At 45.8% G+C, this 14,143-nt stretch overlaps 1 protein-coding gene across 1 annotated transcript; it reads left to right on the top strand.

Annotated features, from left to right (window-relative positions):
• Positions 1 to 11,934: 11,934 nt before the first annotated feature.
• LOC141041494 (uncharacterized) lies at positions 11,935 to 13,414 on the top strand (the record flags this gene model as incomplete). The annotated part of the gene is made up of 2 exons (XM_073507751.1): positions 11,935 to 12,792; positions 13,115 to 13,414. A coding segment is annotated over one exon (828 nt), but the record flags the coding sequence as incomplete, so codon positions are not given.
• Positions 13,415 to 14,143: the final 729 nt, after the last annotated feature.

Below are 14,143 nucleotides of genomic sequence, written 5' to 3'. Positions count from 1 at the left end.
CAGGACCCTTTCCAAAGATGACTTTCAAATCCTTGACCATATCAAATATCTCAGCACCAGTACGTTCCGCAGGCTTCGGCCGGTGATCTGCCTTGCCGTTGAAATGCTTGCCTTTCTTTCTTACGTTATGATTTCGGGGAAGAAATCGACGATGACCCAGGTACACGTTCTTCTTACAATTAACCAAACGTACACTTTCAGTCTCATGTAAGCAGTGCGTGCATGCATTGTATCCCTTATTTGTCTGTCCCAAAAGGTTACTGAGAGCAGGCCAATCGTTGATGGTTATAAAAAGCAACGCTCGTAGGTCAAATTCCTCTCCTTTGTGCTCATCCCAGACACGTACACCAGGTCTGGCCCACAACTGTAAAAGTTCATCAACTAATGGCCTTAGGTACACATCGATGTCGTTCCCGAGTTGCTTTGGACCTTGGATGAGCACTGGCATCATAATGAACTTCCGCTTCATGCACAACCAAGGAGGAAGGTTGTAGATGCATAGAGTCACGGGCCAGGTGCTATGGCTGGAGCTCTGCTCGCCAAAAGGATTCATGCCATCAGTACTTAGACCAAATCTTATGTTCCTTGCGTCAGCTGCAAAATCTTTGAACACTCTGTCGATCTTTCTCCATTGCGTTCCATCAGCGGGGTGTCTCAACTCCCCGTCGGACTTACGGTCCTCTTTGTGCCATCGCAACGACTTGGCATGCTTTTTGTTCATGAACAGACGTTTCAACCGTGGTATTATAGGAGCATACCACATCACCTTGGCGGGAACCCTCTTCCTGGGTTTCTCGCCCTCAACATCGTCACCAGGGTCATCGCCTCTGATCTTATAACGCAATGCAGTGCATACAGGGCATTCATTCAAATTCTCGTATTCACCGCGGTAGAGGATGCAGTCGTTAATGCATGCATGTATCTTCAGAACCTCTAAACCTAGAGGGCAGACAACCTTCTTTGCTTCGTACGTACTGGCGGGCAACTCGTTATTCTTCGGAAACATATTCTTCAACATTTTCAGCAAATTTTCAAATGATGAGTCACCTACACCTTCCTGTGCCTTCCATTTTAGCAAATCCAGTGTGCAGCCCAGCTTTTTCAGACTATTATCGCATCCTGGATACAACGACTTTTTGTGATCCTCTAACATGCGATCCAAATTCTCCCTATCCTTGTCAGTTTCGCAGCGTCTCCGTGCATCAGCAATGCTCCGACCAAGATCATCAGCGGGCTCATCATGTGCCTCTTCTTCACCTTCACCTAACCCTTCCCCACCTTCAGCATCATCCTCCATGAAAGTATCACCGAAATGATCATGATAGTTGTCATCGATATCATCCCCTTCTTCATCTTCTTCCATTCTAACCCCTCTTTCTCCATGCTTGGTCCAACAATTATAGCTTGGCATGAAACCGTGCCGAAGCAGGTGCATGTGAACGTCTCTTGAGGAGGAGTAACCCTTCTGATTCTTACAGACAGCACATGAACAGATAATAAAACCTTGCTGCTTGTTCGCATTTGCCACTACGAGGAAATCTTTCAAACCCGTAGTGAACTCGCCGGAGAGTCGGGGACCGTACATCCATTGCCGATTCATCTGCATTATTATTATATAAAGTATATAATTAACCATCATGCATTTGTTAAACTAACTAGCTAGAAATAATACAAATTAAACAATGAACTACACACATGCATATTTTATCAATGACACATGAAAGGTTCAAGTTGCTAACCGCGATCGCGGAGGAAAAATAAATGAGAAAGCTCAAGTGTGGCTCGGACACTTCATATCATGTTTGTTTCAGGCTCTCGGGCATTTCATCGAACACCTTGTGTGCATAGGAGGAACCAAAAGCAAACCCACCACCCCTTCTGAAAATTGTGAAGTGAGCTGAGTGAAGTGAAGTGAGCTGAGTCCTATATATAGGGATGGGCCTTTAGTCCCGGTTGGCCTGGCCAACCGCGACTAAAGGCCTTCGGGGACCTTTAGTCCCGGTTGGCCAGGCCAACCGGGACTAAAGCCCCTCCCGTCCGCCAGCTGTCGACCGAGCGCGCTGGGCCCAGATAGTTGGTCGCGGGTCTCCTCCCGAACCGCGACTAAAGGCCCCTTTTGTCGCGGTTCGATTGTTTTGGGGACTAATGGGGGCGTATGGAAGCCTCTTTTTCTACTAGTGTAAATCGATGATGACTAAACAAATCTAAGTAGGAAGTGCAGGCTACGAATCAAAGTAAGTTGAGATTCAGGCGATTCATACCTTAAGATGCAAGTCCGGAAGCGATGGGATCAGTGGGGGGCTTTCTCCTATACCGCCGCGGCCGTCGCCACCGACACTGCCGCCGCAGATGTCACGCCTTATTCTTCTTCCTGCCGCCGACCACGTCTTTTATAGTGAAGAGGACCAGGAGGAGGACGAGAACGACGCCAACGACGGTGAATTGGTTCCTCTCGCCAGGCTCGTCGGACAGAAGGAAGAGGACGAGAAGGAGGACTTGACCGAGCTACTAGATCTAGACGTGGTTCTGGTCGTGGACGTGATCGGTTGGAAATTTTTTTTTACCCTGGACCATTATGCCCTTCTCTGATTAAACTAATTAAGTTAATTCATTTTTAATCCCTCACCAGATCGGACGGCTAATAAAAATCCAAGGGGTAAGTACTTGAAAGTACTCCCAGTACCGCCCCAATCACCGTAAAGGAGCTCATACACTATACAGTCCTCAGTGGCCCCACGTGCATATCACAAGTTTTTGTTCAAGTATTATGCCCCTTACAATGTGCGGGAATGAGTGGGTGCATCGGCATATTGACTGGCATTTCCTCCAGCAAGCCGGATTCACCCAGTGAGGCATGTGTCTCAGCTGAAATTCGCTCTGGGGCCTTGTACTGTTAGGGGCAACGTACTCTTGCTAACCCTGACTCGCTATTTGCTGTTCCAGTGCGTGTATTACAGCGTTGTTTTCGTCGCCGGGAGAATGTGTCCGCTCCAGAAGGCCTTATTCAGTAGTCAAACCAACCGGATGCACTAGCCACTTGTGAATACTTAGACGAACTCAAGCAAAGATTTCCCCGTGCACCAGCTTGGGTACAAGCTGGTTTCCAAGGAGCAGGGTGTGTTAGTAGAGCACTTGCTGACCAAGACCTGACCGGCGACGCTGTCTTCATAACCAAGGAGGACCGGCCCAGCAAGCGAGCCCATCAACCATCAATGAGATGCGCAAAGAAGGACTGGGTCCTCGGGTGATTAGTATAAGTATGTACCTAGTGTTAAGCGAGAGACTTGGAGAACTGGTAGTGGCTGAGGCCACTGGCTGGTATCTGTCATCTTATCTGTAATAAATAGAGAACACACATATCGCTGCAGAGATTCAACATGCCGCATTGCACATGCACGCTTACTAGTGCTATAGAATCGACTACATAGGTACACCACTTTCGTGCTGGGTCCAATGGTACAAAATTCTGAAACCTGGTTCAGTATAGCCATGCATATCATAATGCGATTATAGTGTGTCGCCCAAATACCCGGAGACCGCTTTGTTTGTTTTCATCATGCTGTAAACAAAAAATACACAAACTGTAGAGATTGTAAATGTAATTTTGATTTCCCCCAAAATCTCAGGATAGCTTTTTTTTTGCGGGCAGGTGCGATAGCTAAACTAGTGAAGGTGGAGGGTATCATGATGAGTTATGGGGGTGGTATCTGTTTTTTGAACACAGCATGCCACGATTAGAGAGATTTCTTTTGTCACGCAATCAGTTCTCTTGGAAACAACCGTCACACTATATTTGTGTGGCCAAAACTTTGTGATACGGGTGACTTGCCTTGTTGATTCACCATATTCGCCAAGACTTGTTTTGCTGGAGTTTCTCACAAGGTTTTGATGGCCATGGTCGCCCCTCACAGCTGGGTACATGTATCGTTTCTGAACCATGCATGAAGAGTTCGCAACATGCTTCTTATACACCTATGTGGGATGATATATATGAATGTAGTTTCCAGACCTTTTTATTTTATTTTATATTTTTGAAATTAGTTTCCAGATCTAATTTGTCGTAATAAAAGAACGGTCACATGTTAGGCGTGATGATAGAAAAACAGTTGCCAATTATCACATACTAGTCATCAACCCGTGCATCTGCACGGGCTAGCACTTTGAATATTGATACTCCTTCCCTGTGTGTGTGTTTAGAGGGCATATATGAAAGAATAAATAATTTCCTATATAAAGCATGTTGTCTTGGAATATGCAAATATGGCTATGCCCTCCCTTCTTTAGATCATTTATTAGGAAAAGTATGATGCAGTACAAACTCTAACTGGATTTAAATTATAAAAAAGACTTATGGATAAGCAAGATCGATCTGAATTTTGTTCGATCACAGGGATATCTTTTGTTTTCCAATATAATAGAAATTTTTAATATTTATAATGTTGTCTCTTACATTTGCTATTATGTAGGGAACCCATAAAACAGTAGTACTACAGAGTATATAACGGAAGCATGATGTGATGTACTACTCACTACTGTGGACAATGATCGGCAAGCCCATGTGCTTTATCTGCACAAATAAAATTCCGCCCATGAAAATTAATTCATAAATTAAGTGGCCTAACATGTGCAATCCAAGAAATCAAAACTATAGTCTGATTTTCTGATTCCTCAAAAATAATTGTATTCCTTAAAATATAATAATGAAAAAAATATTTCTAACTTACTTCTAATCCGACTTTCTGGCTCTTCATCTCATGTATTATATCAATTAGTCTTGAATCTTGACTCGATGCAAGTATTTCCTTGCCGCGCACAGCCGGTACCATCTAGACGCCAATCTCCACCACCTCCATGCACCGCCGGCGATTGGTAGGAGAGCCGATCCGAAGCAGAGAAGGGGGCAACGAACATATAAAGGAGTCTACAGAAGAATATATGACTGATGGAGGCTTATTTTTATTTCACATGCAATCATTGTGGATTTTCTTTTGACCTTTTATTGTTGGAGTTTTTAACGGGGGCTTCCTCTTTAGTTTATAAGAACGGGTAAAGGCTTACCATTTTTAATCGTCGGGATTTATTTTTTTCTGTTTTTACCTGATCCTTTTTTTTTGTAATGCTGCATTGGATGTGTCAGATGTGCTTTCTACCGGACATGATAATCTGCACCACGCGATTTTTTCTTCTATACTGATTGTCAATATTACAATTGAACTTATTAACTATTTTTTATTTTTGTACGCATATTAATTAATTTTAATGTTGTGGATTAATTAGAGGTCATGTAATTTTTAAAGGAAGATTTCTTCTTAATTTGTGGGAACTGGTGGACGCTTTCCTTGTATTTTACGTGAGGCTTTCATTTATCTTGTACGTGAGGCTTGCTTTGTTTTTTATTCACCAACGTTGGACATGGGCGTGTTACACGAGTCTTCCCATAGGACTTTGTTTTACGTGAGGCTTACTTTTTTTTCCACCAACGTTGGAGGGCGTGTTAGATGAGTCTTCCCATAGGACTTTGTTTTACGTGAGGCTTGCTTTGTGTTTTTTTAGAGCAAGTATAATAAGGCTGACTCAGCTGGCTATAAGCCTTTCCACGTCAGCCAAATCACATCTGGAGGGGAGAGAAAGAGGGAGAGAGAAGCGAACGGGCGCTTCGTCAAGCGCGGGGCTGCAGCACAAGATACGAGAGCTTTGCGCCCGCTTGCAGCCCGTGGCGAGCGCTAGAGCCGGCGCTCTCGATCCCCTGGGCCTCTCCCGCCTCCCGCGCTTCTCCTTCCTCCTTCGCGCGCGAAAATCAACCCGTGCCGTCGGCCCAAATAGCTTCCTCGCGCCAAATCAAGCCTTCCAAATTTCCCCAAATCGCCACCTCTCCCGAACCCTAGAACTGTCGCCGGCGCACATCAAGGAGATGGGTCAGCAGTCCAAACGGACGCGCGCGCCGGCACCTCGTGAAGCCCCTCCACCAGCGCCTCTGCTCACCCCGCCGCCAGCGCATCTCCTGATCCCGCCGCCGGCGCATCTGCTGGTCCCGCCACCGGCGCATCCGCTGGTCTCGCCGGTGCCTAAGTCCGCCCCGCCACCGGGGATCCCGTCGGCCTTCCCTTCAAAGCAGAGAACAAGCACTTGGATCCCCACAAGACCACAAGAGTCTTTGGCGGCTAGTCTGCAGCAACCAAGTGAATCGGGTCCTACGGCTCAAGGTCCTTGCTGGGCACCGCCTGCTTGCATCGGTGACTCTACATCACCTTGGTACATGGCTGGCAATATGGACTACTCTGATCCACAAGTATGGTATGAATTTTCTCCATTGCTTAACTCTGAATCGTGGTGTCATTTCTTAGAGCTGCTAACACACTTGTATGATATGCTAGTTAGATGATACAACATCAGAAATCTACCTACTACTCTACTGTCTAATTTCAGAGTTCATTTTTAGTAGCTTAGTAATGATAGAAAAAGAAAAGTTTCTTCTGCTAGATGATCTTTCTTTGATGTACAGGAGCACGTGACTTCTCGTTTGCTGAATCTTGGATTGCAGTGTAGTGTAACTTTTCAGTTTCCACATGATAGTGTGTATGATATATGACTGCATAAACTATCACTACTAGGAAAAGGGCTATAGATGGAATGGCCACTAATGGCGCACCAGACATGTGGTACGCCATTGCTATGTAGCAGTGGCGCACCATGCGCTGGTGCGCCATTAGTGTGAAATACACTAATGGCACACCAGACACACGGTGCGCCATTAGTAACAAATTTTATTTTATTTTATTTTGCCAGACATACTAATGACGCATCAGGACATAGTGCACCATTACTAGTTAACTAGTAATGGCGCACCAGCAACATAGTGCGCCATTATAATATTTTTTTTAGTTTTTACTTTTTTGCAAAACTACTAATGGCGCACCAGGGACAGTGCGCCATTACTAGTTCAAGCTAGTAATGGCGCACTGCTCCACCGTGCGCCATTAGTGTATATTTCATGGACACTTGATCTCGATCCCCCTCCATCTCGATCGCTATCCCACCTCGCCAGATCCGGTCCCCCTCGCCGCCGAGCACCCCCCGCACCCTCTACCCCGCTCCACCGGGCGCCACCGCCGACCCCCCGCACCCTCCCCCGCTCCACCGCCGCCGACGACCCACTGCATCCTTCCCTGCTCCACGCCGCCGACGACCCACCGCACCCTCTCCCCCGCTCCACCGCCGCCGACGACCCACCGCACCCTAGCTCCCCTGCTCCACCGCCGCCGACGACCCACCGCACTCTCCCTGGCCCGCTCCACCGCCGCCGACGACCCCCCGCACCCTCCCCCACTCCACCGCCGCCGACGACCCACCGCACCCTAGCTTCCCTGCTCCACCGCCGCCGACGACCCACCGCACCCTCCCCGGTCCGCTCCACCGCCGCCGACGACCCCCCGCACCCTAGCTCCCCTGCTCCACCGCCGCCGACGACCCACCGCACCCTCCCCGGCCCGCTCCACCGCCGCCGACGCCCCCCCCCCCCGCACCCTCCCCAGCCCGCTCCACCGCCGCCGACGACCCCCCGACCCGCACCCTCCCCGGCCCGCTCCACCGCCGCCGATGACCCCCCGCACCCTCCCTGGCCCGGCCCGCTCCACCGTCACAAATTATTACTGTTTTTGTAAAAAATTGTTACTGTTTCATATTCATATTCATTTTCTAAAAAATTTATTAGATGCAACAAAAAATAATTAAAAAAATTACTTATGGCGCACCTATGGCTGGTGCGCCATTGCTACATAAAAAAAATTATAATGGCGCACCCGTCGTGGGTGCGCCATTGCTATGTAAAAAAACATTCTAATGGCGCACCGCTTTGGGGTGCGCCATTAGTAAGTTTCCCCCCTTAGCTAATTCCTCCCCTCTCCCTCGCCAGTCCACCCGCGCGCTCACCTGACCCACGACGACGCCGCCCCGACCCCCGCCGGACTCCACCCCCGTCGCCCCCGCGCCCCCGTGCCCCCCCACCACTGCAGCTCCCCCGCGCCGCCGCCCCCGCGCCCTCCACAACTGCAGATCCCCCGCGCCGCCCCGCGAAGCACGTGGCCGCCGGCCTCCCGACGACCAACCGAGGCGCCCAGGAGGACCGCCGCCGTCTTCCTCTTCGACTACGAGGACCCGGACGAGCTCGGACGCCCTCGAGCCATCCATTCGACGCCGCCGCCGCCGCCGACCCCGACCCCTCCGGCGACCGGCCGCGCCCGCCCAGGTACCTCTCCTTCCTCCTTCCTCCTTCTTGTCCAGCGCCCGCCGCCCCGACAGCATCTCCAGCAGCACCTCTGAGCAATTTGCTCCACTTGTTCATGCAAGCTAGTAAAACTGTTGTTCTTCTTCTTGCTCCTGTGATGGATTTTCTTAACCTTACATTCGTTCCTGCACTAGTACTTCTTCTGCTCTGTTTAAAACTACTCTTCTCTTTTTGTATTAGTCTCAGATAAGCAAGCATGATGCAATTATGATCTGGGCAACCGCAGATAAGTAGTAGGAGTAACTATGTTTGTAAATCAAAATTGCTTCACTCCTCGTGATAATCTGCAGATTCAAGTTGTGGCAAAAAAATGTTCTGTCTATTTACAGTGTGGAGTATACAGTTATTACAGTGTCAATGTTGATGATTTACAGTGTGGAGTAGTCATATTTTTCTTTGAAATCTAAGTGCAATTTCTGTCTTGTTGCTAACTGAATTTACAGTACTAAGTGGTCTCTAAATTCTGCAGTATTTATGTTCATGACTTTACTGAACTATGTTGTCTTTTCTAACAGTGCCTTGATTTAAATAGTTATATTTTAGCTTCATGGTTCTGTGTAATTTGTGCCTTGATTTTCTGTCATCTCTGAATTTTGCTGTTCCTGTGCTTGCTACTCCTTAATTTATAAAGATCTAGTGAGCATTGCCAGTGTTGGGGAGGGAGTGATCTGAATTGGTTTATGTAACTCATCCTCATTAACTTTTCTCTCTAACCTTTTTTACAGTACAAATAAATTGTTCCTTCTTCTGTATTTGACCACTGTTTATTGTGGTTTTGATTTTGTTACAGTGTTCTCAAGTATAACAACATAGTGGGATTAATTGTCAACATAGTGGGATCATTTTGCAGATTCCAGCAAACAACATAGTGGGATCATTTGTCAAGGCCAGCATCGGAGTGCTAATTTACAGGTATAAATAGATAAAAGATTCAGAGTGTAGCTCTTTGTGCTCCCTGCATCCTTTTTCTGAGCTGTTTGTGCTCCCTGCATCTTTCAGCTCTCATTTTCAGTGGATTTGTTGAATTATATGCTCTTATTGGACATGTTTTACGTGTTGATCCATCAATTGCTAGTTTGCTGGGTTTTGTCTCCGACCATCGTGTCGTGATGATTTTGCAGGTACCCCGTGAGGCCCTTGAGTTTGCCGGAATGTCGATTAACTTCCGTTCCGGCAAATTCGGGTACTCCATATGTCCTATTTTCAGCAAAGGTCATGCTGAAATTTTCCGTGAATTTTAGCATGACTTTGCTAAAAATAGGACATATGGGGCACTTCCGACTAATGCATGGGCCGGGGTATCTTAGTACTTAATTAAGTAGGATCAACTACCTCTTGTGTTATACATATAGAAGTGTGATATCTACTCATAGTTATTACTAATGTCAGTTGCTCGTCATCGATAAACCCTAATCTGGTAGGATGACCTACTAAAAAAGCCCATACCACATATTCTATTTGGATGGGCGTGTTTTCACCACACTGTGGATTATCTTATTGGACCCAACAGAGATGATGTAGTTTTGAATTATGAACATAGGAAATGTCGTCATCGGAAGACGAAAGTCTCTCGGGGGAGTGCGACTGGTGCCACGACGGTCGAGGTCTGTGCGACAGGCCTCACCTGGACGATGATCGGCGCTTCAGCATTAAGCTCGAGGAGACCTTCGAAGTTGAAACGGTACGCAACGACGACAAGTGTTTTTTTCATAATTAAGCATGACTTCAACTATTTCAATGTGTAATTTCATCTTTTACAATTCGAGTATAGTTTATCCCATGCCATGCAAGACGCTATGTCTTGGAGAGGATGGATTTTGAAGATCATGAAAATTTTGAAACGAAGAAAATTCACCTAAGGACACATCATGATGTGGATTTTGAAGTAAATCTGTATAGTGCTGAGAGCGTAACCCATTTTGGTTGTAAAAATTGGGAAGCATTTTGCAAGATGTATGGTTTTGATGAGGGTATGCTTGTCACCATGGATCTTGGTGATCCTGGCATCGACCAAGACAATATGGACATTTGGGTCCTTGTTGATACGCCTCCAGTTCTACCGCTATGTGAGTTTGTCAAACATAGTTAATTATTAACTAATATATATTGTTTATTTCAAAATATTTGACAACTTATTTCCATTGACAGCTTATTTTGATTGTTCAAAAAATGTGCGGAAAATGGTAGACAAAACCCACTACGCCGATGGCTCCGAGTTAACTTATCAGGAGAAAAATCATCTGGTCGGATTTTGTACTGATCTTGAGAATTACAATATCTACAATCAAACTCCTCAACAGTATGGTCAATACGTGCCACTAGTGCACGTGTTGAACTACGGTAACTACCATGGAGATACCCTGGTAAGATTTTTTACTATTACGACATCCGTGCATCTTTTGCATACTTCTAAAACTAGTACATCATTGCTAACTATGAAGTTATTACTATGTTTTTCAACAGAGAATCCCAGAGGATTGTGTGCCTCATTTGATGTATCAGAATGGCAGCCTTCAAGTTTTGAACTTATATCCAGGTCATCCTACGAATCTCAACTGTCCATACCGGATTTCTAGAAGAACTTGAGACATGCTAATCAGAGAATGGAAAAAATGTATGGACAGTCGTAAGGAGGTTCTTGAAAGCAAAAGGAAGCGCCGCGCAAGAATTGGAGACAGGATGATCTCCATTCTCCATAATGGAGAGTCAGGGTCTATATTGTTTTATGCTATTTTACCTTAAATAGGGTATTTTAGGTCCTTAATAACGAGTAGAAGTTGTATGATGATGATTAGTAGGACTTGTTAGGATTAGTATTACTTTCGACAAACTCGCTACTCGCGGTCTCGAGGCTTGTAATGTTCTATCTTTGTTCGGTCTTTTGAATTCAGAGACTTATATGATGAATTGTATTCGGAGACTAATCTTCTATTGTATTTGATGAATCTGTTGTTGCTGGGTGGTGCTGTTTATATTCTGTCCAATAATATATTTTGTAATCTGTGCAAATATTAGAAAAGAAAAAAATCCCTAATATACATACTAATGGCGCATCACCCAAATGTGCGCCATTAGTATGCCAAAGGATACTAATGGCGCATCACCCAGCAGTGCGCCATTAGTATGACAAAGCACATGCCCACTGGGAGGCATACTAATGGCGCACCGTGGCCTATACTAATGGCGCACTGCCTGGTGCGCCATTAGTATACCAGATACTAATGGCGCACCAGTGGTGCGCCATTAGTAAAAAATACTAGTGGCGTGGTGCTAGTGGCGCACCAGTAGTGCGCCATTAGTAGGCAAAACTGGTGCGCCACTAGTAAGCCTTTTTCTAGTAGTGTATTTCTCCTTTCAATAGTTGCTGTGATCAATTCAGATTTTTCCTTTAAATAGTTGCTGTGATCAATTCAGATTTTTCCTTTAAATAGTTGTTGTGATCAATTCAGATTATCTTTCCTTTAAATAGTTGCTGTGATCAACTAGTATGCATCTCAAATGTATTGTATTCAGATTTTACAAATTTGAGTATATACTTGCATGTAGTTCGGTGTTGATCGCTCTTCGTTTCTTTATGTCGTTGAGCAGGGGAGTGGATTCTCACCCACCTGGTGGTTACCTTAGTTACTTTCAGAACACGGCATTGATTGCTAGGAAGTATTGATTGCATGCATTGGCGATGGGAGAAGTGTCCTCTTGCATGGAGGGGGCAATTCACCCGCGGCGATTATGGAGTACCAACGATGATCCTAGAAGCTGTTGCTTCCCAGGACCTTCGTATTTGGCATGCTTTTTTTGGAGTTGCTGGGTCAAATAATGATCTGAATGTGCTCAATCAATCCCCACTGTTTTTTGATGCACTGAAAGGAGAAGCCCCTCAAGTCCAATTTTCTGTCAATGGGAATGAGTATACCACAGGTTACTACCTTGCTGATGGTATATACCCAGAATGGGCTGCCTTCATGAAGACTATACCACTTCCCCAAATAGAGAAGCACAAGTTGTTTGCCCAGAAGCAAGAAGGGGCAAGGAAAGATGTCGAGCGCGCTTTTGGGGTATTACAGTTCCGTTTTACCATTGTCCGTCGGCCTGCACGTCTATGGAAGAGAAAGAGTGTTGGAAGGATCATGAGGGCTTGTGTGATTCTCCACAATATGATAATCGAAGATGAGAGAGAGCAGGCAAAAATTCATATTGACTTGAATGAGATTCCGGGGGCTTCATTTGCTCCACCTCCCGAAGTGAATGTTGGTGGTAATCTATGTTTCGCAGATGTGTTGCGTAGAAAAGCTACTATTCGTGCTCGTCCACAGCATGCCCAACTTAAAAGTGATTTAGTCGAGCATATCTGGCATAAGTTTCAAAACAGCCATCATAATAAATCATGGTGGAATATTGATATCTGCATGTTCATATTCCTTTTTTTTACTGTAACCTTGATATCTTACATGCATTTTTATTTCAGGAGTGAGCTGTGATGTGGTGATTGCGGTAGCTGTTACTTATAGGTATGCTTTCTCTGATCTTAAATTGTTCTTTTCGTTAACCAAATAGTTCTGTACTCTATAGTTTAGTCCGTGTGAATGTATTAGTGCTCAAGAAAATTTATTTGATCTGCCAACATGCTTGTATAGAGAGTGAGGTCTTCTTTATAGCTTGTTCCTCTTCCTATTGTTACAGTATTTGTTTTTACTGAACCTGTGTAGCTATACAGGATTTATAGAAGTGATTTTCTCCAGCATTACTACTCAGTGTTACTTCTTGATGTCACATGCTGTAAGTTAGCATTGGCTAAATTTTTAAGCTTGACCCGGTTCCTTTTCCATACAGTGGTTGAAGGTTATTGATGCAAATGAGTGGTTGCTCCTTTCCAGCGAAGTACCCTCCATGCTTTGTGACTTTTGTCATCGTCCAGATCAAAACTATGATTGTTGCTTGTGGTCGTGAACGGCTTGTTTGCCGGAGATGTTATCTATTATGTTTGCTGAATGCTTTCTTAAAGACTTATGTAATTAATCTTAAGTAATTACTCATGATGCTATGGAGTAGTATGATGCTGTGTGACATGTTTGGAGTACTATGATGCTGTATGACATATGTTTGTTGCCTAAATGCCAGTCAGTCTTCCTATTTCCTGGTTGCATGGATGGCATGTATATGTATGCTCTTTGAAATGGCCACAAAGATGTTGTTTACTATAGATCACAGCAGATCATATGCACCTGCAAGCAATAAATACTTCATATTAAATGGAGCCATGCTAATAGCCAGCCAAAACGCCAGACTACTATATGAGAGAAGGCTTTATGATAACATGGCATTGCTATATAGCCAGCAGCCGGCTGTGCTATTATCTTTGCTCTTAGGCCACTGAGAGGCGCCGGTCAACCGGCCCAATTTCGGCCGGTCACCGCGCGAGCGTTTGATTTGGTCCACTGCAACCGTATGATTGTACACGTCATCTTCTTCCCCACCTTATCTTCAGGCAATCATGGAAGAAAACCAGAAAAATCCCTCCCGTAGACAGCATCCATGTCCCAATGTCCGCCGGGATGTGTCCCTCCCCACACAACTCGCAGCACCCCGCCACTGCCCCATGCCCGCAGCACCTCGCCACCGCAGAGCACGCTGCCCACCACCGACGAGCTCACGGCCGCTGCATCATTGGTTCGCAGAAAACACCACAAAAAGTCGTGGTACCTCCTCGCCGTAGCCGGGCGCAGCACCAGCGCACTGTGGTTGCAGCATACTCGCCGCACTTCTGCCCCGTCGCAGCACCACCGCGGGACCTTGTAGCTTCCATCAATGGTGGCAGCAAATTGCGCCATCGCTTGAAGCTTTTCTGCCGCTGCTCGCTCC

Source organism: Aegilops tauschii, chromosome 2, assembly GCF_002575655.3.
Source record: "Aegilops tauschii subsp. strangulata cultivar AL8/78 chromosome 2, Aet v6.0, whole genome shotgun sequence".
Classification (NCBI taxonomy): domain Eukaryota; kingdom Viridiplantae; phylum Streptophyta; class Magnoliopsida; order Poales; family Poaceae; genus Aegilops; species Aegilops tauschii.
Note: the sequence above shows the minus strand (reverse complement) of the source record. Positions and strands in the feature narration are given on the sequence as shown.